Source organism: Rhinatrema bivittatum, chromosome 6, assembly GCF_901001135.1.
Source record: "Rhinatrema bivittatum chromosome 6, aRhiBiv1.1, whole genome shotgun sequence".
NCBI classification, from domain to species: domain Eukaryota; kingdom Metazoa; phylum Chordata; class Amphibia; order Gymnophiona; family Rhinatrematidae; genus Rhinatrema; species Rhinatrema bivittatum.
In genome coordinates, this window is record NC_042620.1 from 183,901,564 (window position 1) to 183,928,710 (window position 27,147).

The 27,147-nt window shown below is 48.2% G+C and overlaps 1 protein-coding gene across 1 annotated transcript in view; it reads left to right on the forward strand.

Moving 5' to 3' along the window:
• NOP58 (NOP58 ribonucleoprotein) overlaps positions 1-27,147 on the forward strand; it is an 87,943-nt gene that overhangs the window by 44,248 nt on the left and 16,548 nt on the right. The window contains exons 6-9 of the mRNA XM_029606285.1: positions 5,768-5,832; positions 17,138-17,272; positions 18,148-18,293; positions 22,684-22,810. Coding sequence (XP_029462145.1) covers positions 5,768-5,832; positions 17,138-17,272; positions 18,148-18,293; positions 22,684-22,810 — 473 coding nt within the window. The remainder of the gene's footprint in view (positions 1-5,767; positions 5,833-17,137; positions 17,273-18,147; positions 18,294-22,683; positions 22,811-27,147) is intronic.

Consider the following 27,147-nt stretch of genomic DNA (forward strand, 5'->3'; position numbering starts at 1 on the left):
TGACACTGCAGATTGCTTCCTGCTGCCCACTGGTGGCACGTTCCTGCTTGCTCCTCTCAAGAGAGGCAAATAACTCCGGAACGTATACCGGTGAGACGATGGAACCTGCAGCAGCCTTCCTCACGGACGCAAGCTCAGATCTGGTACGCACCTCAGCCAGGGGCATTGCCTCGGTAGTGGCAGCCAGAAGACACCTATGGCTACGGAATTGGTCTGCGAATGCGACATCTAAAGTGATGCTTTTAAAGGATATCTTTTGTTTGGAAGAAAATTGGAGAAGTTAGCCAGCAAATGGAGCCCATCCCCAGTGCCTCGGCTACCTGAAGATAGGAGCAAAAAATCTCAGTGTTCCCCCCCCCAGAAGAACCAAGGGCAGAGGATCGCAGCACTTTACACTACAGGAACTCGCAGTTCCAAGCACCTCGTCCCTCTGGAAGGCCCCAGCCCTTTCGGAAGAGCAGGCCCAGGGGCAGGCTCCAGCCGTGCTCCACAATGAGAATGGGCCGACCCATCCACAGGAAGAGGATAAAAAGAAGTCTATTTGCCCTCTTCTACCAAAGATGGGTCGAGATAACGACGGACAAATGGGTTCTAAACATCATTTGAAAAGGTTACTCTCTCTAGAGTTCCGCAGCATCCCTCGAGACAAATTTATGATGTCACCCTGCCACTCCCATTCCAAGAGACTGGCAGTAGAAACCATTCTAATAAGACTACTCAGTCTGAAGGCAATAACTCCAGTTCCCACACCCCAACAAAATACAGGGTGCTATTCCATCTATTTTATTGTTCCCAAGAAGGAAGCATCTTTCCGGCCCATCTTGGACCTCAAGAACGTCAACCGTCATCTGCGGGTTCTACTCTTCCGCAGGGAAACTCTTCGCTCCGTAATGGCAGTACAACCGGGAGAGTTCCTAACCTCCCTGGACCTTTCCGAAGCCTACCTTCACATCCCAGTCCATCAAGATCACCAGCACTTCCTGCGCTTTGCGATTTACTGGATCACCATTACCAGTTCAGAGCACTACCCTTCGGCCTAGCAACCGCCCCCAGAACCTTCACCAAAATCATGGTGGTTGTGGCGGCAACACCGAGGAAGGAAGGGATCTTGGTACACCCTTTCCTGGACGATTGGCTAATCAGGGCAAAGTCTTCGGAAGAGAGCTGGCAAGTGACCAGCAGAGTCAAGAGCCCTACTGCAGGAACTTGGTTGGGTTGTGAACACGGGCAAGAGCAATCTGCAACCCCCTCAATCGCTAGAGTACCTGGGGGCTCGTTTCGACACCAAACAGAACAGTCTTCCTCCCTCCCCCGAGAAGAAGGAAACTGATGGAACAATTACAACGATTGAAGACCAATGCACGCCCCAAGGTATGGGACTATCTTCAAGTCCTCGGCCTCATGACATCAACCCTGTAAATTGTCCCTTGGACGAGGGCCCATATGCGACCGCTCCAGCACTCCTTACTGTCACAATGGAACCCACTTTCCCAGGACTACTCAATTCGCCTCCAACTACTAGCAGAGGTACATTCTCAGCTCCAGTGGTGGCTACAGGAAGACCACCTAAGCAGAGGAGTAAGCCTATCCCCCACCGAACTGAACCTTGTTCACCACAGATGCGAGCCTGCAAAGGTGGGGAGCCCACTGTCAGGAACTGACAGCCCAGGGACAATGGAACAAGGAAGAGGCGGAATGGGACACAAATCGTATGGAAACTCGAGCAGTCAGACTAGCGTGCCTGCAATTCAGCCACAGACTCAGAGGCAAAGCAATTCGAGTAATGTCGGCTTACATCAACCGCCAGGGAGGAACCAAGAGCCAGCAGGTCTCTCTGGAGATAGACCCTCTCATGGCATGGGCAGAAATAAACCTACAAGTGATCTCTGCCTCCCACATTGCGGGAAAAGACAACGTCTCGGCAGACTTCCTTAGCAGAGAGAGCCTGGACCCAGGGGAATGGACGCTTTTTGACCACAGCCTTCCAACTGATAGTAAATCGCTGGGGTCTCCCAGCCATGGACCTACTGGCCACCCTTCTCAGTGCCCCAGTTCCCAGGTTCTTCAGCTGCAGACGAGAGCCACAATCCCAAAGAATCAATGCTCTCGTCCAGGCTTGACCAGAGGAAGATTTACTGTATGCCGCCCCCCCCCCCCCCCCCCCCATGGCCACTACTGGACAGAGTCATCCACAAGATAGAACTTCATAGGGAACTAGTTCTTCTAGTGGCCCCGGATTGGCCAAGACTACCATGGTACACAGACATGCAAAGAGTCCTTGTGGAGAACCCTCTGTGCCTACCTCCACACAGGAACCTTATCCGGCAGGGCCCGATTCTCCACGAAGATCCATCTCTATTCTCTCTTATGGTCTGGCCCTTGAGAGGACTCGCCTGAAGAATCATGGGTACTCAAAAGTTGTGATTGACACCTTGCTCCAAGCGCGCAAGTTCTCCACATCCCTGTCATACATATGGATCTGGAGAGTATTCGAAGCATGGTGTGAGGATCGCGGGATTCTCCCGTGGACAGCAAAGATTCCCATGATTCTGGAGTTCCTACAGGATGGTATGAAGAAGGGGTTGTCACTCAACTCCCTCAAGGTCCAAGTAGCCGCACTGAGCTGCTTCAGACCAGAAGTGGACGGTATCCAGCTATCAACCCACCCGAACTTGTCCTGCTTCCTGAAAGGGGTTAAACAACTCAGACCACCTATAAAGTGGCTGGTACCTCTATGGAATCTCAATCTAGTATTAGACTTTCTAGCTGGGGCTTCCTTCAGACCAACACGCGGTCAGTCACTACGCTTCTTAACATTGAAGACAGCATTCCTGGTGGCAATATGTTCAGCTCGTCACATCTCCGAACTCTAGGCTCTATCCTGTCGAACTGTTCCTCAGGTTCACACCTAGAACCATACAACTGCGCACTGTCCCCTCCTTCCTTCTGAAAGTGGTTTACGAGTTTCACTTGAACCAAACCATCTCGCTACCAGCTCCAGATGAACAGAAGGACTCTGAAGACTTACGCCACCTTCGCCACCTGAATGTCGGCAGATTCTTGGTGCGGTACCTGAAAAGATTGGAACCGGTGTACAAAACAGATCAGTTATTTGTTCTTCACAGAGGGAAGAAACAAGGAGAAGCGGCCTTGCGGGTGACCATAGCCCACTGGATCAAAGAAGTAATCTAGGCAGCCTACATAGAGGCAGGAAAGCCCTTACTTCTACAGGTTAAGGCTCATTCTACGAGGGCCCAGGCAGTTTACTTGGCAAAAACCAAGCTGCTGTCGGCCGGCGACATGGTTCTTCATATACACACCTTCTCCAGGTTCTACCACCTGGATGTTCAGGCCCAGGAAGATGCAGCCTTCACAAGGGCAGTATTAAGTGGGCCACGGGCAGACTTCCGCCCTGTCCGGGAGTAGCTTTTGTACATCCCATTGGTCCTGAGTCTTATCTGACTACACGCTAGGAAATGGAGAAATTATTTACCTGATGATTTCATTTTCCTTAGTGTAGACAGATGGACTCAGCACCCCACCCACGGCTGCCTCTGGTAACAAACCTCGAGACTAAGAAAATTCGGGTAAGCCGCGGCCTACCCCTAATTCAAGACACCCACAGTTTGTCCGGTGTCGGCGTTAATTGGTTGAGTGCATTGGCGGTCTCCAGTTTGGAAATTAATTGAACCCGTTCAAGTTTTACTCGTTTAATCAAGTTATTTAAGCAAAGATATATATCCACAATGGCTTTTCAAAGAAAATACTGAAGAGCTGAGGTTACTGCAGGGGTATATCTAGAGTGACGTCAGCTTTGAAATCTGACTCAGACTCCCATCTGCTAGCAGAAGAGCACATAACCCACTGGTCCTGAGTCCATCTTCTACACTAAGGAAAACGAAATTATCAGGTAAGTAATTTCTCCATTATATGTACTAAAACACACTGAATGAATTTCCTACTTACAGGATTGGCACTTCCCCCACCTCCCCAGTAATCTCAGGTTGAATAAAACTCACAAGATACTAGATCCTCCTCCCCCTTTTTCTTTACCTCATTGCTCTTTCACTCTGATTCCTGTTATGAATGTTGTCAGGTCCCCGTCCCTCTTGTGCTGCTGGGCATGGCACCCCATACTACTGGTCAACATGAGCAGGCTGCAGAAGGGAGGCAGAAAGTGTTGCCTCTAGCACTTCTGCTTGTGCCTCCTCCCATGGCCTATTGCACTGGGAGGCAACTCCAGTCCTAGCGTGCCACAGCCAGGTCTGATTTTCAGAACATTCACAGTGAAAATACAGGAGGTGTATGTACGCACAATGGAGACAGTGCATGCAAATATCTCGTGCATACTCGTTGTGGAAATCTTGAAAACCAGACCTGGTTGTGGCACTCCAGGACTAGTTACCCATTCCCAGCTTATTGGTTATCAGCATGAGTGCTGATAACCAAACCTGAGGGGTGAGGTGGGAGAGAAGTGCTTCATGACTCAACTGGTGTGAAATTTCGATTCATCAGGGTAAACTGGGGACTGAACATTTCTTATCTTGCATAGTGAAAACTCTGTGGGGCGGATTTTCAGAGCCCTGCTCGCGTAAATCCGCCCAAAACCGGGCGGATTTACGCGAGCAGGGCCCTGCGCGCCGGGAAGCCTATTTTACATAGGCCTCCCGGCGCGCGCAGAGCCCCGGGACTCGCGTAAGTCCCGGGGTTCTCGGAGGGGGGCGTGTCGGGGGGCGGGCCCGGTCGTCGCGGCGTTCCGGGGGCGTGTCGGCAGCGTTTTGGGGGCGGGTATGGGGGCGTGGCTACGGCCCGGGGGCGTGGCCGCGCCCTCCGTACCCGCCCCCAGGTCGCGGCCCGGCGCGCAGCTGGCGCGCGGGGATTTACGTCTCCCTCCGGGAGGCGTAAATCCCCCGACAAAGGTAAGGGGGGGTGTAGACAGGGCCGGGTGGGTGGGTTAGGTAGGGGAAGGGAGGGTAAGGTGAGGGGAGGGCAAAGGAAAGTTCCCTCCGAGGCCGCTCCGATTTCGGAGCGGCCTTGGAGGGAACGGGGGGAGGCAGCGCGGCTCGGCGCGCGCAGGCTATACAAAATCGATAGCCTTGCGCGCGCCGATCCAGGATTTTAGTGTATACGCGCGGCTCCGCGCGTATCTACTAAAATCCAGCGTACTTTTGCTTGAGTCTGATGCGCAAGCAAAAGTAGGCTGATCGCGCTTCTTTTAAAATCTACCCCTGTGTGAATTGGATTCCAGTGTTGCTTTGCAATTGTTAAAATTCGGAATGCAAATACCACCATGTAATTCATATAGACATACTTTGGAACCAATTTTAGATTGCCTCAAAGCCCTTGGGGTAGGTTGTAATACTTCTACTTCCAAAGACCTTCAAAAGAGGATTGTTTTTTGTTTTGCTGTTAGAGAACCATAGCTACTGTTAAGCTAGAAATCACTGGGTACTGAACCAGATAAACTATGCAGTTGACTCTCTTCAGCCAAAGTGCAGTGTGATTATGGAATTTAAGCACCATCCTTTTTCCCCTTTGTGACCCCCAACTGCTTTGTCGATGATTGATTTTCATTGAACTGAGAGAGCCATGATTTCATTCAATGTTTCGTCACTACCCCTGAGACAAGCTATGGTTATGTCCTTTTTAAAAAAAATAAATAAAACTTATCATGGAGCTTGGGTGTAGTACCATCTCCTCTTTTAATTAAAAAAAAAAAAAAAAATATATTAAAGGAAGGCTAACTGGTTGGTTGGTTGGTTTGCAGCCTCTCTCGCTACAAGCTGAAGTTCAGCCCTGACAAAGTGGACACGATGATCGTGCAGGCAATCTGTGAGTAGAAGCCACCATGGCTTCATCCTTGAATTCTGTTTTATTTAGTCCCACGGAGCTTCCCTTTAAAAATTCGGGCAGGTATGCACACTGTGGTTACAAAATGCCTGCATTAAAGCATGTGCGAAGTATTCGGGGTATTTCAAAACAAAATTGCTATGCATACATTTCCTTTACCCACCCTGCCCCTGGTCCCGCGCCTGTTTGGTGCAGCTAACAGCATTCATGCTATCGTTCAGCATGTGTATACTTTGCGCCCCCCCCCCTCTGAATGCAGCTGTTTTCAAGCATTGCTTGTACACATATAAATGGCATTGACCCACTTAAACATTTTTAAAGTGCTCCTCAAAGTAACCAATACACATATGTATGTAGTAATTTAGTAACTATTTCTGAAAACAGATTGAAAATGGACTATGGTTTTACAAACATTGGTAAGATTTAAATTGAAAATAATTTTACTAAATTGAAAAGTTGAATATTACAAATTGAAATATATCAAGTCAGTTTGAATTTAGAGCATTCAAGTGTCAGTAGAAAAACACATTGAACAAATACCACATCAAAACATACATCTCATGGAAATCAGCATCAAATCTTGCCGTGGTTTCATCCAGTTAAAGACTGCCTAGAAGGAATGTTCTTGAAATGCTTCTGGGTTTGAGATTTTTTTTTTCCTTGTCTTTTTGTGAATGGAAAGTTATAAATGTATTGTCATGACTTAACAGCAGAAACCTTTGAAATGATCTACCATTTGTCATGTTCTCGGTGTGTATACAAATAGAATTCCTTGTAAAAGGGGTTCGCCTTATCCGTGGCCCAGAAACCAGTGATCAGAGTGCGAGCTTTACATAGAATTGGCTATTAGCTGCTGTTTTTATGTGCTACTAGTAGAAATATACGCCTCTAACCTGGGTATCCTTGAGAAGATAAAAGAAAGAAGGTAGTTGATAAAATAGAAATGGTCAGAGATGGAGAGAATATCAGTAGTGATTTAAAAGAAGATTAGGACTTAGTGACAGTGAGTTTAAGGTTTGAAAGTTGGGGGGGGGGGGGGGGAGGAAAATTCCTATTATCCAAGACCCCTGCGTCTATGCAAGGAAAGGCTTTGGGGCTGCTACATTCATTCCCCAGTAAAATGGCAAAGTGCAGGAGATCTGTCAGCTGCTGCCTCCGATTGGCAGTAGGTGGCGCTTGGGGCTGAGGTATCAGCCAGCAGAGACTTCCTGCACCTTGCTGGGGAACAGAGCAGCAGGGAAGAGGTATGCTGGACCACCACCATTCCCATAGCCTTCCTGCACAATTGGCGGTGGAAGGCTGACGGGCAACTTCGGCAGTAGTACCCTAGTGGGTTCAGCTGACAAACACTCTTTTTCTCTCCAACCCCGTTTCAAACTTTAATCTCACTGCCTCCAGATCATGGAGCTTTTTTTTTTTTTTTTTTTTTTTTTTTTTTTTAAATCACTGCTGATATCTTCTCTCCATCTCTGATCCCTGTTTCTGTTTTATTTTTTGTTTACCTTGGTCATTTATTTATTTTTTTTTTAATTTTGCCAGTGCATTCTAGCCTGAATTCAGTCAGCAATGGATTAACAGTAAACCATTTTATAAGAGAAAGAAGAGCATTTGTATCTCAATCTTCTTTTTTTTTTTTTTTTTTTATCTTTGCTCATGTACAGTGACTGATGGTGTTACTTTGGGCTGGCTTTTTGACCTAATCATTTTTATAATACAAGTTCGAGGTGTTTTGGCCATGGTTAGTGATTTAAACCTACCTCGCCTATGGAATTTGAGCATGTCTGGGGTGTTTTGTTTTTTTTTTTTTAAGCGCTTTTTTTTTCAAGGCTTTGTGGGAAATGCAGTCCTATTCCCTTAACAGGAGGAACAGGAATGGAAGTACCATAGTGCCTTGAGATTGGTATTGGAAAAACCAAGAATGAGAAATCTCCCCCCCCCCCCCCCCCCCCTTTCCTTGGTGACCTTGGGACCATTAGCTTGAGATCCTTAGGTTTACCAGTTGCTGAGACTAATTGGAGAAACATAAAGCTTCGGACTCCAGTCATTTTGCCTTGAAGTTGACCTATAGAGGGAAATGGAGATGTAGGGAGCGGTTTTTTTTTTGTTTGGTTTTTTTAAAGTTCTAGTTGCAAAAAAAAGCATTTTTTTAATACCTCTGCATTTATGTAACCATTGATGGGCTATAAATGAGCTGCTTGGAAGGAAGATGCTCATGTACTACAAAATATTATTAAATCTGTTCTGTAAAATGGAAACATGATCTCTTTCATCCCCCCCCCGTTGAATTGATAAAAGTAGGCTTTGGCAGATTACTCTGAGGAAGAAAGCGAGCTCCCTGAGGAGGGAGAACTTCCCTCGGGGATAGAGCCGTATCGAACCATGAGACGCTTCTTTCTTAAGGAGGATCTTCCAGACCTGGTCTCTCAATGCCTGTCTGAGCTGGCTATCCCAGGCCCAGGCACCCCAGGGGAACCTAGAATGAACCCCCTGCTAGAGGGCCTGTGTCAAACGGCTCACCATTTTCCCCTCCTACAAGCAGCACAGCAGCTAATCGATCTGGAGTGGAATGCGCCGGAGGCCTCATTCAAAGGGGGTTGGGCTTTGTCTAGCATGTACCCCCTGGTCCCGGCAACCAAGGAGCTGCTGGTGTGCCCGAAGGTAGACGCCATAGTTAGCGCAATTGTGAAGTGCACCACCATTCCGGTGGAGGGAGGGGCGGCCCTCAAGGATGCACGTGACCGGCGCATGGACGCCATTCTGAAACAAGCCTTTGAGGTGGCAGCCATGTCCCTACGAATTGCGACCTGCTGCACCGTGGTGACGCGTTCCTGTTTATCACAAGCCAGGAACAACACCCCGGGAGAAGAAATGGAATCAGCCCTCTCGTTCCTCACTGACGCTGCCTCTGACTTAGTCCGTACAGCAGCCAAGGGAGTGTCATCCTCAGTGGCAGCCAGGAGACAGCTCTGGCTACGAAATTGGTCGGCCGACTCCTCCTCCAAGACGCGCCTTACAAGAATGCCCTTTAAGGGGTCCCTCCTGTTTGGCAGCGACCTCGAGAAACTGGCTAATAAATGGGGCGCATCTCCATTACCCCGTTTACCAGAAAACAAGTCAAGGAGGAACCAGCGCCCTTTTCCTAGGCCATCCAGAGGTAGAAGCTCTCAACGCTTCAACCCTTAAAGGGCTCGCTACCAAGCACCTCGTTGTCAGACCAGGAACCAGTCCTTTCAGACCAGGCACAACAAGAGGGGAACCGGCTCGGGTTCGGGTCCCGGCCGCACCCCACAATGAGAATCAGCCGACCCATCTGGGGGAAGAAGCCATAGGGGGCAGGCTAACCCTATTCTACCGCAGGTGGGTCGAGATTACTTCGGACCAGTGGGTCCTCGCCATTGTCCGGGAAGGGTATTACCTGGACTTCCTTCATCTCCTTCCGGACAAGTTTGTGGAATCTCCTTGGCTGCCCCTCAAGAGGGCAGCGCTGGAAGCTACCTAGGGGAGGCTCCTGTCCCTAAAAGCCATAATTCCAGTGCCTGCATGGGAGATACGTTTTGGGCATTACTCCGTTTATTTCATCGTCCCCAAGAAGGGGGGCACCTTCAGACCCGTCCTGGACCTCAAGTCAGTCAACCAGCACTTACGGGTCCCAGGATTTCGCATGGAAACTCTGCGGTCAGTCCGAAGTGCAATACAGCCAGGGGAGTATCTCTCATCCCTGGATCTGTCAGAGGCTTATTTGCATATCCCAATCCATCGGGTTCACCAGCGCTACTTACGCTTCAAAGTCCTGGATCAACACTTTCAGTTCCGGGCTCTACCCTTCGGGTTAGCCACTGCACCGTGGACCTTTACCAAGGTAATAGTAGTGGTGGTGGCATCACTCAGGAAGGAAGGCATTCTCGTCCATCCCTACCTAGACGATTGGCTGATCAGGGCAAAGTCACCGGAGGAGAGCCACCGGGCAACCAACAGAGTTATCTCTTCTGGAAAGCCTAGGGTGGGTAGTCAACATACACAAGATCTCCCTACAGCCTTCGCAGTCGCTGGAATACCTAGGAGTCCGATTCGACACCCAGGAAGACAAGGTCAGCCTGACCTCCAAGAGGAGATCAAAACTCCGGAATCGTTTGTAGAATCTGCTGAGCACCACCCGGCCCACAGCTTGGGATTATCTACAGGTCCTCGGCCTAATGGCCTCCACTCTGGAAGTGATACCATGGGCACGGGCTCATATGAGACCGTTACAGCGCGCCCTCCTATCTCGGTGGAGCCCACGATTACAGAACTACACCGTGCATCTACCTCTACCGGCCAGAGTACGGAATCAGTTACTGTGGTGGCTGCAGCCTGGCCACACGAGCCGGGGGTCAAAAATGTCCTCCCCAACCTGGACCCTGGTCACTACCGATGCAAGCCTGAGCGGCTGGCGAGCACACTGCGAAGAGCTAACCGCCCAAGGGCGGTGGAACAGAGAAGAGTCGGGGTGGAACATCAACCGACTAGAGGCAAGGGCAGTTAGGTTAGCCTGCCTGCGATTTGCCCACAGACTTCGAAACAGAGCAGTCAGAGTGATGTCTGACAACGCCACCACGGTGGCATACATCAACCGACAGGGCGGAACCAGAAGCCGACAGGTATCCTTAGAAATAGCCCCCCTGATGGCTTGGGTGGAAGCAAATCTACAGGGCATCTCCGCCGTCCACATCGCCAGGAAGGACAACACCACGGCAGACTTTCTCAGCAGAGAAAGCCTAAACCCGGGGGAATGGCGGCTGTCATCCACGGCCTTCCAGATGATTGTGGATCAGTGAGGGACTCCAGGCATGGACCTACTAGCGAACAGGTCCAACGCTCAAGTACCCAGATACTTCAGTCGCAGGCGAGATCCTCTATCCCACGGGATCGACGCCCTGGTGCAGCCATGGCCTCCGGGGATCCTGCTATATGCCTTTCCCCCATGGCCCCTGCTGGGTGCCATTATACACAAGATTCAGCGGCACAGAGGCCTAGTTCTTCTGGTGGCCCCGGACTGGCCAAGAAGATCCTGGTACGCAGACATGAGAAGACAACTGGCACGGGATCCTCTACCCCTGCCCCCTAACAGGGACCTACTGCAACAAGGTCCCATCCTCCACGAGAATCCAGCTCAATTCTCTCTTACGGTCTGGCCATTGAGAGGGCTAGACTGAAGAAAAAGGGATACTCGGGGCCGGTAATAGATACACTCCTCCGAGCACGCAAGTTCTCCACATCACTAACTTATATAAGGATCTGGAGAGTATTTGAAGCCTGGTGCGATACTCGCAGCACCAATCCGCATGCCGGTTTCTGAAGTAGAAATGTGTCGGTAAACTAGTAGGTGATGCCTCTTTTACTGGACCAACTTAATGCATCTGTGATGAGCTTTTGAGAGGGTCTGAGGTGAAATGTGTTTGCAATGAAGAGAGTTCATTTTAGATTATTAGAACTTGTGGGACTTCAGCTCAGAACATTTAATAGTTATTACATTTGACTACAGTATCCTTTATAGTTGCCAAACTGATACCCTAACTGCTTTTCTCACTCACATAATGTTTCCTGGGCTTGTGGACAGTGAAAACTACAACATTCCCAAAACTTTGGAAATCGGGGATGAACCATATAATCTTAAGAATAAGTGGCATTCCCTGTACGTACCAGGATCAGTCCAGGACACCTGGGTTGTGACTCCGCACCAGTAGATGGAGACAGACTAAAACTTGTGGGCGGAGCCATATATACCCCTGTGCCAGTCACAGCCCCTCAGTCTTACTCTGTCTCCAGTAGATGGTGCAGGTTTGGTCACAGCCCTGGTTCCCTGGGAGTTTTAGTGGTCAGGGTTAATTGGTTTAGTTTTTTAAAACAAGGAACTTTTTTGAAGTTAAGGATTCTTTCTATTTTTGGTTTCCCGCTGGTCCTGCCTCCCAGGGGGGTTGCAAGGTTCTGAGGGGACCATCCCCCCCTGGTTGAGGCCGCTGCTAGGGTTGAGGACCCGCCTTTTGTAGTAGCAGCGTTGGGGGTGCAACCGGGGAGCCCGGTTCACTCACCCCCACTGGAACAGAAGCCTCAGGACCGAGGACAGCGGCAGCAGTTTCAAAAAAAAAAAAAAAGGTTTGAGTGTTGTTTTTGGCTGTGGCTCCTTTTGTTTAAGTGCCGGCTCTCCGTTCCTTCGGGGGGGGGGCTGTTTGGCGCGCGTCCGCTTCGTTTTAATTTAATTAATTTTTCTTTCTCCTCACTTGCGCGGCTCGCGGCATGCCGAGAGGCTCTGTTTGCTGCGCCTGCGGCTCGGCCCGCGCGCGGCTGTCTAGGGATGGAATTTGCTCTGTGTGTGTTTCGGGCGGCGAGGGTCCGTCCGGGGGCGCTCCGGGGGCCCGGGCGCCGCAATCGCCAGCGCGCAAATCTTCTGTCTCTGCAGGCCCGGGGGACCCGTTCCCGCTCAGCGTGGGAGTGGCGGCCATTTTAGCTGCAGGCAGGGAAACCACGAGGGAGGCAGCTGGAGATGGCGGCGTGCCTCCCGCGCTTTCCCCGCAGCAGCGGCCCGCGGGGGGTGCCCCCGGGGGAGCTGGATCTCCCGCGCGCTCCGGTTCAGAAGAGTCCAGTTCCGGGTCGTCTTACTCGTCGGATTTTGCGCTTTTGTTGCGCAAAATTTTAAAATGTAAGCAGCGAAGTAAATAAAAGAAGTCAGGTGCAGCGAAGGGGTCTGGCAAGTCAGCCAGAGCCCGGAAGAGGAAGTCCACGGGCCCTGATGGGGGCGCCGTACGACGCAGCCGGCCCTTGCGGGATGCCCCGCAGGACACGGACTCCAGCTCCTCTTCTCCAGGGGAGGATGACCCGGCCGAGGAGCCCCTGTGGGGGGTTGATGGTGCGCCGGATGAAGGTCCTTCTCAGCCGGCGGCGGGAAAAGGTAACCCGGCCGTCGAGGGGGACGACCCTAAGGTGGTCCGCTTGTTCCATAGGGAGGAACTGTCCCCTCTTATCCCGGCTATACTCCAGGAGCTGGGGGTGGAAGCACCTGCGGTGGTTCCCAGACAAGGAGCTAATATGGACCCAGTGCTGCTGGATCTCACGGGGCCCGCGGTGGCGTTTCCGTTCATTTTCACGGCTTCGGACATCCTGTTCCGGGAGTGGGGCACTCCGGAGTTGGGCCTAAAGGTGAGCAAGGCCATGGATAGGCTCTACCCGTTGCCTGAAGAGGCACTGGAACTGCTCCGTCTACCAAAGGTGGATTCGGCGGTGTCCGCCGTGACGAAGAGGTCGACGATTCCTGTTACGGGAGCCACGGCTCTCAAGGATATGCAGGACAGGAAGCTGGAGGTACAGCTGAAGAAAATTTTTGAGGTGTCCGCTCTAGGGGTCCGTGCAGCCATCTGTACTAATTTCGCTATGCGGGCCAGCCTGCGCTGGGCGCAGAATCTGCAGGCTAACGCAGGTCTCTCGGAAGGGGAGGCCAGGCAAGCTGATCAGCTTGAGGCGGCGATTGCTTATAGGGCTGATGCTCTCCATGATCTCCTTCGTACCTCGGCTAGATCCATGGTTTTCGGTGGTGTCGGCTTGTCGGCTCCTCTGGCTTCGCATCTGTGCGGCGGACGGATCATCCAAGGCCCATCTAGGGGCCCTGCCGTTCAAAGGAAAGTTGTTGTTTGGCAAGGAGTTGGATGAGTTAATGTTGTCCCTCGGTGAGAATCGGGCATTTCGGCTGCCGGAGGATCGGTCTAGGTCTCTGTCTTCTTTCTCGGGCCGCTCCCGCTTCCGTGGCGGCAGGAGATCCCGTCCGCAGAGGGCCGCTGGCTCTTCTTACCGTTCGGGGCCCTCACGGTCGTCCTCTTGGTCCCAGTCCTTTCGAGGGAAAAGTTTCGGCCGTCAGGGGGGAGCCCCGGGGGGAGCGGGGCCAAAATCCTCCCAATGAGATGCGGCTGGTCCATTCCTCGCAGCAGCTGCGGTCGTTCGTCCCAAACGTGGGAGCTCGGCTGCAGTTGTTTGCCGAGGAATGGGCCAAAATAACGTCTGACCAGTGGGTCCTCGACGTGATAAATCACGGTTACGCGTTAGATTTTGCACGGACCCCATTCGACAAGTTCCTGGTGTCGCCATGCAAGTGCCCCATAAAGCGCGCAGCGGTAAGGGGAACCCTCCAACGCCTGCAATCCTTAGGGGCGATTTCCCCCGTGCCCATAGGGCAGCGGGGCCTCGGCCGTTACTCCATTTACTTCATCGTGCCAAAGAAGGACGGCACCGCAAAGCCCATTTTGGATCTGAAAGGTGTAAACAGATGCCTTCGCATTCCGCGCTTCAAAATGGAGACAATTCGGTCGGTAATTGCCTCGGTCCGGCCCGGCGAATTCCTGGCATCCTTGGATCTCACGGAGGCGTACCTTCACATTGGCATCCAGCTGTCCTACCATCGGTTCCTCAGGTTCTGTATCCTGGGCCGACATTATCAGTTCCGAGCGCTCCCTTCGGCCTGGCCACGGCTCCCCAGACATTCCCCAAGGTGATGGTGGTGGTCGCAGCTCAGCTTCGGAGGGAGGGGTTGCTGGTACACCCCTACTTGGACGATTGGCTGATTCGAGCCAAATCAGAGACCCAGTGCCGGCAGGCAGTCAACAGGGTTCTCGCCCTCTTGCAATCCCTGGGATGGGTGGTGAACCTCAGCAAGAGTCACCCAGTTCCCACTCAGTCTCTGGAGTACCTGGGGGCCCTGTTCGATACCAGGAAGGGCAAAGTGTTCCTGTCTATGGACAGGGTTCGCCAGCTTCAGGGTCAGGTACGTCGATTGTTGTCTCTTCGGCTCCCACTGGTCTCCGATTATCTGACGGTTTTGGGTTCTATGGCTTCAACTCTAGCATTGGTCCCTTGGGCTTTTGCTCATCTGCGTCCTTTGCAATCAGCGTTGCTTTCCCGTTGGAAGCCGGTGTCGGAGGAGTTTCATCTGCCCCTCCTAGTGCCCAACTGGACGGTGGTAACCATGGATGCCAGTCTCTTCAGCTGGGGAGCAGTCTGCCTGGGCAGGTCAGTACAGGGCAGGTGGCCCTCGACCCAGACTCAGTGGTCCATCAATCGTCTGGAGACCCGGGCGGTGCGTCTGGCCCTACAGTCCTTTCTGCCGCTGCTACAGGGAAAGGCGGTTCGAGTGTTGTCAGACAATGCCACCACCGTATCCTACATCAATCGTCAGGGGGGAACGAGAAGTCCTCTCGTGGCAAAAGAGGCGCAGCTCTTGCTAGCTTGGGCAGAGCGCAATCTCAGCGACCTAGCAACGTCCCACATTGCCGGAGTCGACAACGTTCAGGCGGATTTTCTCAGCCGTCATCTGGATCCCGGAGAGTGGGAACTGGCGCCGGAGGTTTTTCATCTCATCTGCCAAAAGTGGGGGACGCCTCATATGGACCTCATGGCTACCTGGCAGAATGCCAAGGCGCCCAGGTTTTACAGCCGTCGGAGAGAGAGAGGGGCCGAAGGCGTCGATGCGTTGGTCCTTCCTTGGCCGAATGTCTTGCTATACGTGTTCCCTCCTTGGCCGCCGATCGGCAAGATTCTTCGGCGCATCGAATTGCATCTGGCGAGTGTAATCCTGGTAGCGCCAGAATGGCCGCGGCGACCGTGGTTCGCAGACCTCATCCAGTTGTTGATAGCGTCTTCCCTTCGCCTCCAGGGGTTTCTGGGCCTCCTCCGTCAAGGCCCCGTTTGTTCGGCGGATGCGGATCACTTCTGTCTTGCGGCATGGCTTTTGAAAGGCAGCGCTTGAAGAGGAAAGGTTATTCGGATGCGGTAGTCGCTACGTTGTTGCGGGCCAGAAAGCAGTCTACCTCTATGGCTTATGTTCGCGTCTGGGTAGTCTTCGATGAATGGTGCGCGGAGCGCAATGTGGATCCTACCGCGGCCCCTGTATCCGATATGCTATCTTTTCTGCAGGCCGACTTGGCTAAAGGCCTATCGTACAGTACCCTGAGGGTCCAGGTGGCGGCTCTTGGGTGTCTGAGGGGCAAGGGGCACACGGGCTCCTTGGCTCTGCATCCCGATGTGGCGCGTTTTCTCAGGGGGGCTAAACATCTTCGTCCTCCACTACGCCATCCCTGTCCGTCCTGGATTCTTAATTGGGTACTCTCCGCGTTGTGCTCGTCTCCTTTTGAGCCCATTAAACGGGCAACTCTCAAGGATCTTACGTTAAAGGTGGTTTTCCTTGTCGCGATTACGTCAGCGCGACGTGTCTTGGAGTTACAGGCGTTGTCCTGTAGGGAACCGTTTTTACGGATATCGGACTCTGGTGTCTCCTTACGGACGGTGCCTTCTTTCTTGCCCAAGGTGGTTTCGGCGTTCCACCTTAATCAGTCGGTTGAGCTTCCAGCTTTTCCCATCCAGGATGAGTCACTGCCACAGAGACATGAGTTGCGGAGGTTGGATGTCCGGAGGGCGATCCTTCGCTATCTGGAGATCACCAATTCGTTCAGATTGACGGATCATCTTTTGTTTTGTTCTCAGGTCCAAGGCGTGGGGGTGCGGCTTCCCGGACTACTATCGCACGATGGCTCAAGGAGGCCATTGGTTCGGCGTACATAGTTCGAGGAAAGTCTGTGCCGAAGGGTCTCCGGGCCCATTCCACCCGCTCTGACGCTGCTTCCTGGGCAGAGTCTGCTCAAGTATCGTCGTTACATACTTTTACACGACACTACCGGCTGGATGTTCAGGATCCCAGTGCCGGGGGTTTTTGGAGAGAGGGTACTCCGTGCGGGACTCTCAGCTTCCCACCCTCGGTAAGTTGGCTCTGGTACATCCCAGGTGTCCTGGACTGATCCTGGTACGTACAGGGAAAGGAAAATTAGTTTCTTACCTGATAATTTTCGTTCCTGTAGTACCAAGGATCAGTCCAGGATCCCGCCCAAGCTGCTCTGAAGAAACGGAGAGTCCGCTCGTTGTGGTGTTTGGTTGCTGTTCTGTTTTCTCGTTTTGAGGGGGATAGGTTCTGTAGTTAGTTTTCCTGTCCTATGCTACTTTGACATTACGTAAGACTGAGGGGCTGTGACTGGCACAGGGGCATATATGGCTCCGCCCACAAGTTTTAGTCTGTCTCCATCTACTGGTGCGGAGTCACAACCCAGGTGTCCTGGACTGATCCTTGGTACTACAGGAACGAAAATTATCAGGTAAGAAACTAATTTTCCTTTAGATTGTGGAGTTTGCTCCTGTGATTTTGTACTGACTTTTTTTGGTTCTTTTTTTCTTTCTTTTAATGAGCTCTTCTGTTCTTGCCCCTTTTTGCCGCCTTCAGCCCTCCTGGACGATCTGGACAAGGAGCTGAACAACTACATCATGCGCTGTAGGGAATGGTATGGCTGGCACTTCCCCGAATTGGGCAAAATCATCACAGACAACCTTGTGTACTGCAAGTGTGTGCGCAGAGTCGGTGAGTAGCAGGGAAGGGAGCAGCCTAAGGATAGGAAGAGATTTTATGTTCGTTGCCTGGGTTGAGAGGGAACAGTTGCAGTGCTTATGACAGGGCTGTCCAAACCTGTCCTGGGGACCCCACAGCCAGTTGTGTTTTCAGGATATCCACAACGAATATGCATGAGATAAATTTGCATTTACTGATTTTCCATGATATGCACATTTATCTCATGCATATTCATTGTGGATATCCTGAAAGCCCAACTGGCTGTGGGGTCCCCAGGACAGGTTTGGGAAGCCTTAGCCTAAGTGAAATAGAAACAGGGGTGTAGTGGAAGCTGGCTGGTTACATTTTGTCCTGCTGTCTGGATCTGGGGAACATTCTTCCTGGTGCATTTCTTTATGTTGAAATGGCACAAGTATAAGATTGGGATGCCAGTTTGAGATGTGGCCTGCAGGCCAAAGGTTGATGAGTCTAGCAGGAATACATTAGGTGGTGTTTGAAAAGTCAGTTGCTGTGCTGAGAACAGAGATTGTATTAGTGACTCCAGAGCTCATGCCATGTTTATTGTTGCACTGAAAAATCTCAGTCCTAGGGAGTACACTGCCTGTAATATATTGTGCTTGTTTAGCGTTTACCGCCATTTCCTTAAAATAGTATCAAGTTCACTGTCTGTTTTGGTTGTTACCTTAGACAAAATGCAATTTCATTCTTATCTAGATTAAATCTATGTAAAAATTCAGAAAAGTTGGAGGACTTGTAATAATATACATCTCCCAGGTCCCATCTTTTCATGCTTAGCCACTTTCATTATTGCTTCTGCTGCTTAGCTCTTCTTGGTCTCTCCCTTGTTCTCTTTTGACTGCTTTGTGCCTTGCTGTTTTCACCTGCAGGGGACAGAAAGAACTTCTCAACCTTTGACCTCTCAGAACTGCTGTCCGAGGAGATGGAAGAGGAGGTGAAGGCTGCCTCTGAGATCTCCATGGGAACCGAGGTGTCTGAGGAAGACATTGAGAACATTCTGCATTTGTGCGATCAGGTGAAGTACAAAAATACTATAAATCCACTTTATTTTAATTTTATTTTAAAGAATTTATATACCACTTTATAAAATTAGTTTTTGTCAAAGTGGTTTACATTGGAAAGAGTAATAAAATAAAAAGAATAAAATAAAATTATAAAGAAAGGGTAATAAATAAATAAAATTAAAAGTACATAAAATTAATTAATAGCTGGAACAAATTCTAGCTAGAAATAAACAAATATTTACTAAAGTAAATAAAAATAAAACTGTTGCCGTGGAACTTGCTATTAATATGGAAGGGAGGGGGGAAGGAGAGGAAAGGTAGAGAAGTGACAAAGTAAGACCGAAAACTGGGGAACAAATGGGAAAAAAAGGGGGGGGGGGAAATGAAATGAAAAAGAATGATAGTGGCTGTAAATGAGGTGGTGGAGAAGACTTTATGTTTGTTCTGGAGTAAGTGTTTTAAATGCTAATTGAAAAAGATGGGTTTTAAGTGATTTTTTGAAATGGGAAGAATTTGAAATTGAACGAAGAGGATTGGGAAGGGAATTCCATAAAATGGGTCCAGCTACCGAGAAAGCTCGTTTTCGGGTGACTTCTAGCCTTGCTAGTTTAGGAGAGGGGATATCTAGGAGATTTTTGGTAAGAGAACGTAAATGACGGGTAGGTTTGTAGATCCGCAGTGATGAGCAAAGCCAGATGGAGGTTGGGTGGATCAAGCCATGAATAATAGACAAAATTTTAAATTGTATCCTAAATTTTACTGGGAGCCAATGTAATGATTGAAGGATTGGGGTGATATGGCTGTGTAAAAAAAATCCACAGGCAGCATGTGAAGTTAAGTGCATGTATTAGCAGTTATACATTCAGTGCCTTACCTTATGTTATAGCTCCAGTCTGAGAATAACAGGACCTCTTACGACCTATGATTAGTCAAGCCCAGAGCTATAAGGGCTGCATATATAAGCCGAAAGCTTCTAGAGGCAATTTATGATGGTCGTAAGACTCCTTCACAGGAGCTCTTCTTTTTCATAGCTGTATACAATATTTTGTGAGTGTTTCATACTTTTCAGCTATTTTCTTTGGGGTTTTTCATTGTGCTGGTTTCCAAATATATTCAACTGCATCTTTAAGAAATTTTCTGTGTTACACTTTAAATTAATTACTTAGACTGTGATGTATATTGCGGTATTTTGACCAATATAAAGCATACAGAATTTTGCAGAACTTTTAAATTTTGTGCACAAAATTCCCCCAGGAGTAGTTATATGTAACATTTACTAAAAAGCTTTTCTCCACAACTGTTGGCGCTAAGCATTTAATTGATCCACATCACCAGCATTCTTCATGAAACCAGCAAGAGACAATGGCAATGGATGCTTTCTCCATTCCATAGAATCAAGGAATCCTTTGTGATTTCTCCCAATTCCACTGATATCCAGGGTAATCCAGAAACTGAGCGAAGAAAGGAAATATGATTTTAGTAGCCCCTTTTTTAGCCTTGACAAATTTGGTTTCCATGGCTGCAATGCCTAGCTATTCGTCGACCATTAAGTTGGAGATATTCCCATCCCTCGTCACTCAGTGCCATGGGAATCTTTTCTATCCCAACCTTCTGGCTTTGGCTCTGGCTGCATAGATTTTGAAAGTCGGCTAGTATCATCTTTGCAGATGCCTATGAAAAAATTCTTCTTGTTTTAGGAAGTACTGTACTCGAAGACATAGTTTTAAATGGAGAAGGTTTACTGCCTGGTTGATGTGCATGTTTAAATCTGAACTCTTAAATGTCCTTTTTCTTTCTTGCTGCAATTTTTGGTAAACCTATCTGACTGGTTAAACCATCTCCATGTTCACCTCAGCGCTATAGCAGCATACCACGATGAGTGGGAGGACATGCCTATTTCTTACCAGTCTAAAATTGTCAGATTTATAAAAGGACTCTTGAATCTGAAACCTCGAATTAAAAAAATCTGCCCATTTCTTGAGATATAAATGTAGTCTTTGCTAAGCTTATGAAACCTCCCTTTGAACCATTAAGATCAGCAGATCTAAAATTCCTCTCCTGGAAAGTTCTGTTTCTTAGATCACACACTCATAAGGGAATGCAAGCTGTTCATATGCTGGACTGCAGAATAGCTTTATTCTATCTAGACAAAATATTCACAACTTTTTCTTTCAGCACAGTTAAGCGGTATCAGCTATAAAGAGGACTCTGTTGATTTGGATATCTGATTGCATCACTTATTGTTAGTACTTCCTCAAAATAAAGTGAAAGCCCATTAGGTTAGGGCTATCACAGCTTCCTTGGCATATCTTCATTCTGCTTGTGTAGAAGATATCCACAAAACCGCTATTTGATCTTCTATGCATACTTTTTCAACTCATTACTATCTAGAAAACATTTCTTGTCAGGACAGCACTTTTGCACAGTCAGTTCTTAAAAACTTATTTAATTAATCTCTTCTAATGTACCTTCGAGCCACGAGCAATAACTGCAGGTTGCATAACATTAACAACGCTCAAATGATAAATTTAATGAAATGGAACCATCAGCTTGGGTGTGACCACTTAGGTGTGGCTGACTTCATCATGCTTGCTCATAGACAGATCGATACTCTAAGGCCGCGGTAGAAACAGTGCGGCAGTGTCAGGCGCACCCTCGTTCCCCGCACGCACAGTTCTCTTCACCTACCGCTCGATACTCTCTTCAAATTGCATGTAAATGCATGCCGCGGCTGCGAAGCGTTAGGCCCGCGCAACCCATTTTACTGTATAGAGCGCCTATACAGTATCCTGGGTTCGCGGGCCTAACGCTTCACGGCCACGCTGGTATCTGTCATTTCAAATGACATTTGAAATGACAGGTACCAGGAAGTGGACAGTTATGTTCCCCCAGCCCCCGCTTACCTGCCCTGGCCCCGTCTGGTCTCCGGTGCAGCCCCAGTCCTGTCCCCTCCTCCCGAAGCAAAAAAAAAAAAAAACCGAAAAAGTAGCAAGGCTCGGGCCTGCTACGATAGTCCCTTCTCCCTTCTCCTCTCCTCCCGATTTCAGCACTCAAGGCGGCCGGGTGGGCGTGCATTCATCCAGGCAGAGGGAGCCGGCGGCGAAAGCAGCCTCCGGCTCCCTCTGCCTGGATGAATGCACGGCCCCCGCCGGCAGTGAATGAATGCCCGTGCGATTTCGGCGCTCAAGGCGTGACGTCACGGCATGTGACTGCCTTGAGCGCCGAAATCGCACGGGCATTCATTCACTGCCGGCGGGGGCCGTGCATTCATCCAGGCAGAGGGAGCCGGAGGCTGCTTTCGCCGCCGGCTCCCTCTGCCTGGATGAATGCATGCCCACCCGGCCGCGGCCTGGATCGAACGCGCGCCCACCCGCCCGCAGGCTCCCACCGCCGCTGCCTGGATGAACGGGCGCCCATCTGCCCGCCGGCTCCCGCCACCGCCTCGATGACCGCACGCCTGGGGGATTCGGAAAGTGACAGGAAAGTGACAGGTATTTATACATATATATAAACAACTTACGCTGCAATGTTTTTTACACTTTATGGTTTTACCCCCATTTTTTACACTTTATTCCCGTTTTAATTTTCGAACACCACACTAACACAAAGTAGAGGGTAGGCGGTAAACTAACAGGTTAAGGACGCGGCAAAATAGCGGGTTACAAAGGAGATAATCTGAGCGCGCGTCACAGTATCGGAGGGGAATAGCTAATTCCTTCATTATACAGCTAATTTGTTCATTTACATAACATATACATGCTGCGTGCAGAAAGGGTTATGCGTCTGTTTTAAGAAGCGCTAAGGACCCGTGAAACTGGAGACTGGATCGCCTTACGCGTCCGAATTGTGCGCTCCCAGCACGTTACAGACGGGAAATCTTCAACCGCATGTTACAGTATCGACCTGAGAGAAAGCAGAGTTGCTCACCTGTATCAGGTGTTCTCTGACAGCAAGATAAATTAGCCATACAATTCCTCCTACTTCCCCGTTAGAGTTGAACAGCTTGCTGTAAAGATTAGAATGAGACTCGTGCAGCAGGTGATTTTGCAGGAAGTCCACTCATGCGCTGAAAAACAGTCTTGAGTTTTTCTGAGCTTTGAGAGAGCTTTTCCGTTACAGTACTGTCAGACTTGACGTCAACCACTTGTTTGGCCATTTTATCTTGTTGTCTATGGAGCGAACACCTGTTACTTTCTTGGTGAAAGCAAAGTTGCTTATCTGTATCGGAGGAACGAAACGAGATGATTTTTATAGCAAAGACAGATTTTTATGTCTAACTTTCAGGAAGTGGCTAAGAATTACTTTCACTCTGCTGCTTGTGATTTAGGCTTTTTGTGACCTGCTTGGGCCAGCCCTTGTCTACATTCACTGACTATCCCTGTATCTCTCTCCCATTCCCAGGTAATAGAGATCTCTGAGTATCGAACCCAGCTATATGATTACCTTAAGAACAGGATGATGGCCATTGCACCCAACCTGACAGTCATGGTTGGGGAGCTGGTGGGAGCTAGGCTGATCTCCCATGCAGGTGAGTCCCTATGTTTGTAAAGGTTATGGAGCTTCTCAGATCAAAGATCTATCTAACTGAGCATTTTGTTTTGATGGTGGTAAGCACCAAGTGCTTGGAGGAGAAATGTATGAGAGATGTTAGACTGACTTGTCTAGAGTTCCCTGGGTCACCTTTGCACCAGTTTTAAAGATGTGTGTGTTGGTGCCATTTCTGTATTCTTTTGGTATTGATGCTATTTTTATTGATGGGTTTATGAGTAGTTTTGCAATTGCATATTTAAGTTCCTTAATTCTTGGGTGAATTCCATCTGTTCCAGGTGATTTACTACTTTCATTCACCAATTTACTCTAAAAGTTTCCTCTGTTAACTTGAATCTGGAAAAGAACAAGATCGGTGCAGAGAAATCATTTTAGGTTCTTCTTGAGTACACCTTTTACCCCTAATTATCCAATGGCCCCACCGAATTTCCTAGAAGCTGTCTCCTCTAATATATGTAACAAAAAGGTTTAACTTTTTGCCAAAATGCTTCTCCTATTCTTTTTTTTTTTTATTTATCTTATTACAGTTTCACATTTAATTTTACATTTTCTGTGCCATCCTGGTCTTCATTTGATATAAAAAGCCATTTTTTCAGTGTTCCTTTTGAGCTTCCAGCTCAATCAGAACTGGCCTTTATGGAGGCTACAGTACAGTGAGCCTTTATTACCAACTATCTGGGGTTTATCCCTTTTCAAGTCCATATTGAGTAATCCGGTGTATGGCAAGTTACCCAGTTAAAATAAGCTGTGTAAATTTAGCTGGTATATTCAGCAAGAGAAGTCTCCCGCTGAATATACTTGGATAAAGTTATCTGGTAACTCTGCTGCTCACCAATTTGCTGAATATTGTGGGAGAAAAATAAGAAACTAGTGGCAGAATTCTGAACAGGAATTGGTCTTGAAGGGACCTATCATAGCTCCTGTGCAGTAAATAAATTAATACTAAATGTAGGTAGGTGTTTCTGCTGAGAGCCTCTTCTCCTGCTCTCTAATGAGGAGAGGCTTGGGAGGGGGATAGTAAGGATTTGCAGACAGATTTTTAAAGGTAGGGAAAGGAGGGAATCTGGCTGTTGGGCATCATGTGTTTGGGTTTTTTTTTATTTGTTTTTGTTTTTTAGCTGTATCTGAAGAGGTAGGGGTACCACTAGGTAGTGGGGTGGGTTGCTTGGCTCATGACTCATATTTTTTTGGCAGCTGGGCTCCTTTTTTTTTTTTTTTTTTATTATCCACATATCTTTAGGACAGCAATCTTCCCAACTGGAGTTATCCAGATAATTTTATCTGACTAAAGCGGATATTCAGCTCCAGCTGGATAAACTTAAACCATGCCCCCAGAATGCCACTATGCTGCTTTTTATTTTCCAGTTACATTTTGGTGAGTAATAACTTACACAGCTAAAACACATCATTCAGTGGGGTGGGCATTTCAAAATTTGGGATTTTCCTAGCATGTAGCCAGATGGACTAAGGACCAATGGTTTATGCTCCCCTGCCAACAGATGGAGACTGAGTTATGGGATAGGAGGCGATGTCCTTTTGTGGATTACAAACTGGTTAAAAGACAGGAAACAGAGTAGGATTAAATGGTCAATTTTCTCAGTGGAAAAGGGTAAACAGAGTACCTTAGGTATCTGTACTTGGACTGGTGCTTTTCTATATCTGGAAAGGAATACGACTAGTGAGGTTATCAGATTTGCGGGCGAAACAAAATTATTCAGAGTAGTTAAATCACAAGCAGATTGTGATACATTACAGGAGGACCTTGCAAGACTGGAAGATTGGGCATCCAAATGGCAGATGAAATTTAATGTGAACAAGTGCAAGGTGTTGCACATAGGGAAAAATAACCCTTGCTGTAGTTACACGATGTTAGGTTCCATATTAGGAGCTACCACCCAAGAAAAAGATGTAGGCATCATAGTGGGTAATACTTTAAAATCGTATGCTCAGTGTGCTGCAGCAGTCAAAAAAGCAAACAATGTTAGGAATTATTAGGAAGGGAATGGTTAATAAGACAGAAAATGTCATAATGCCTCTGTATCGCTCCATGGTGAGACTGCACCTTGAATACTGTGTACAATTCTGGTCGCCGCATCTCAAAAAAGATATAGTTGCGATGGAGAAGGAACAGAGAAGGGCAACCAAAATGAGAAATGGATGGAACAGCTCCCCTATGAGGAAAGGCTGAAGAGGTTAGGGCTGTTCAGCTTGGAGAAGAGATGGCTGAGAGGGGATATGATAGAGGTCTTTAAGATCATGGGAGGTCTTGAATGAGTAGATGTGACTCGGTAATTTACACTTTCGGATAATAGAAGGACTAGGGGGCATTCCATGAAGTTAGCAAGTAGCACATTTAAGACTAATCAGAGAAAATTCTTTTTCACTCAATGTACAATTAAGCTCTGGAATTTGTTGCCAGAGGATGTGGTTAGTGCAGTTAGTGTAGCTGGGTTCAAAAAAGGTTTGGGTAAGTTCTTGGAGGAGAACAAATGAAGCAGGTTTGTTAGGCAAGACTTCCCTTGGGTAAATCCATGTTGACTGTGTTCCATTAAATCATGTCTTTCTATATGCTCTACAATTTTGATCTTGAATAGTTTCCACTATTTTTCCCGGCACTGAAGTCAGGCTCACTGGTCTATAGTTACCCGGATCGCCCCTGGAGCCTTTTTTAAATATTGGGGTTACATTGGCCAGTCTTCAGGTACAATGGATGATTTTAATGAAAGGTTACAAATTGTAACTAATAGATCAGAAATTTCATTTTTTAGTTCCTTCAGTACCCTAGGATGCATACCATCCGGTCCAGGTGATTTTGTTACTCTTTAGTTTGTCAATCTGGCCTACTACATCTTCCAGGTTCACAGTGATTTCGTTCAGTTCGTCTGACTCATCACCCCTGAAAACCAACTCTGGAACTGGTATCTCCCCAACATCCTCATTAGTAAACACGGAAGCAAAGAATTAATTTAGTCTTTCTGCAATGGCCTTATCTTCCCTAAGAGCCCCTTTAACCCCTTGGTCATCTAATAGTCCAACAGACTCCCTCACAGGTTTCTTGCTTTGGATATATTTTAAAACGTTTTTGAGTTTTTGCCTCTATGGCCAACTTCATTTCAAATTCTCTCTTCACCTGTCTTATCAATGTTTTACACTTAACTTCACAATGCTTATGTTTTATTCTATTTTCGTCAGATGGATCCTTCCAGTTTTTGAAGGATGTTTTTTTTGGCTAAAATAGCCTCTTTCACCTCACCTTTTAACCATGTTGGTAAATGTTTTGCCTTCTTTCCACCTTTCTTAATGCGTGGAATACATATGGACTGCGCCTCTAGGATTGTATTTTTAAACAATGTCCAAGCCTATTGAACACTTTTAACCTTTGCAACTGCACCTTTCAGTTTTTTTCTAACTATTTTCCTCATTTTATCAAAGTTTCCCTTTTGAAAGTTTAGTGTTAGAGCTGCAGATTTGCTTATTGTCCCCCTTCCAGTTATTAGTTTAAATTTGATCATGTTATGATCACTGTTGCCAAGTGGCCCCACCACAGTTACTACAAACAGCATGACAAACTGTGCATGGGGATCCAGCCCTGATCACCTGCCTGGTAGCACACAGCACTGCCCACCTAAGCCATCGGGCTGATCAATTTCTACTATTTTATTGTCTTTTTGTTTGTGTCGCAAGCCAGATAAGACATAATGGACTGCAGAAATAAGAGTTGCTTCATCACCCATCTTGTGCAAAATGGTGCCCCAGGGAACCTCTTGTTAAGAATATGGAAGTCTCACTTTCAGGATGCTCTGGTGCTTATTGTGAATGAGAATGGATTATCTGTCTGCTTTGGTAGGATGCTTGGATTTTGTGCCAGATCAGTGCTGCACCTGAGGTACCCTCGCAGACTGTCTCTTTTTCCCTAGGGAGCTCTCAGTCCTTTATAATGCTGAAGCCGCTCTGCTGCTCTGGATAGTGCCAGGCTTGTAAGAAGTAGGTTAACCTTATCCTGAACTTTTTACCAGAGATTGACAGCAACTCAAAAAATATGGTCTGTGATGATGACTTATTTTGCAATTGCCTGATTTCAAAATGAGGGCAATTTAGTCACTACCTCTTCTGAGACCCATCTGAGTGCACTGTCATTGTTGAATTAATCTCACATTACTTATCCTAAGCTCATGCTTGCTTCTGTGCTGGGAAGTATATGCCTTTTCCAGCACTTGCCCCTCACAAAATGATCTGCTGTACATCTCACTGGGGCTGTCTCAACTTTATACTGCTCATAAATGCAGCAGAACATTTGTGCACACCAAGAGCAAAATA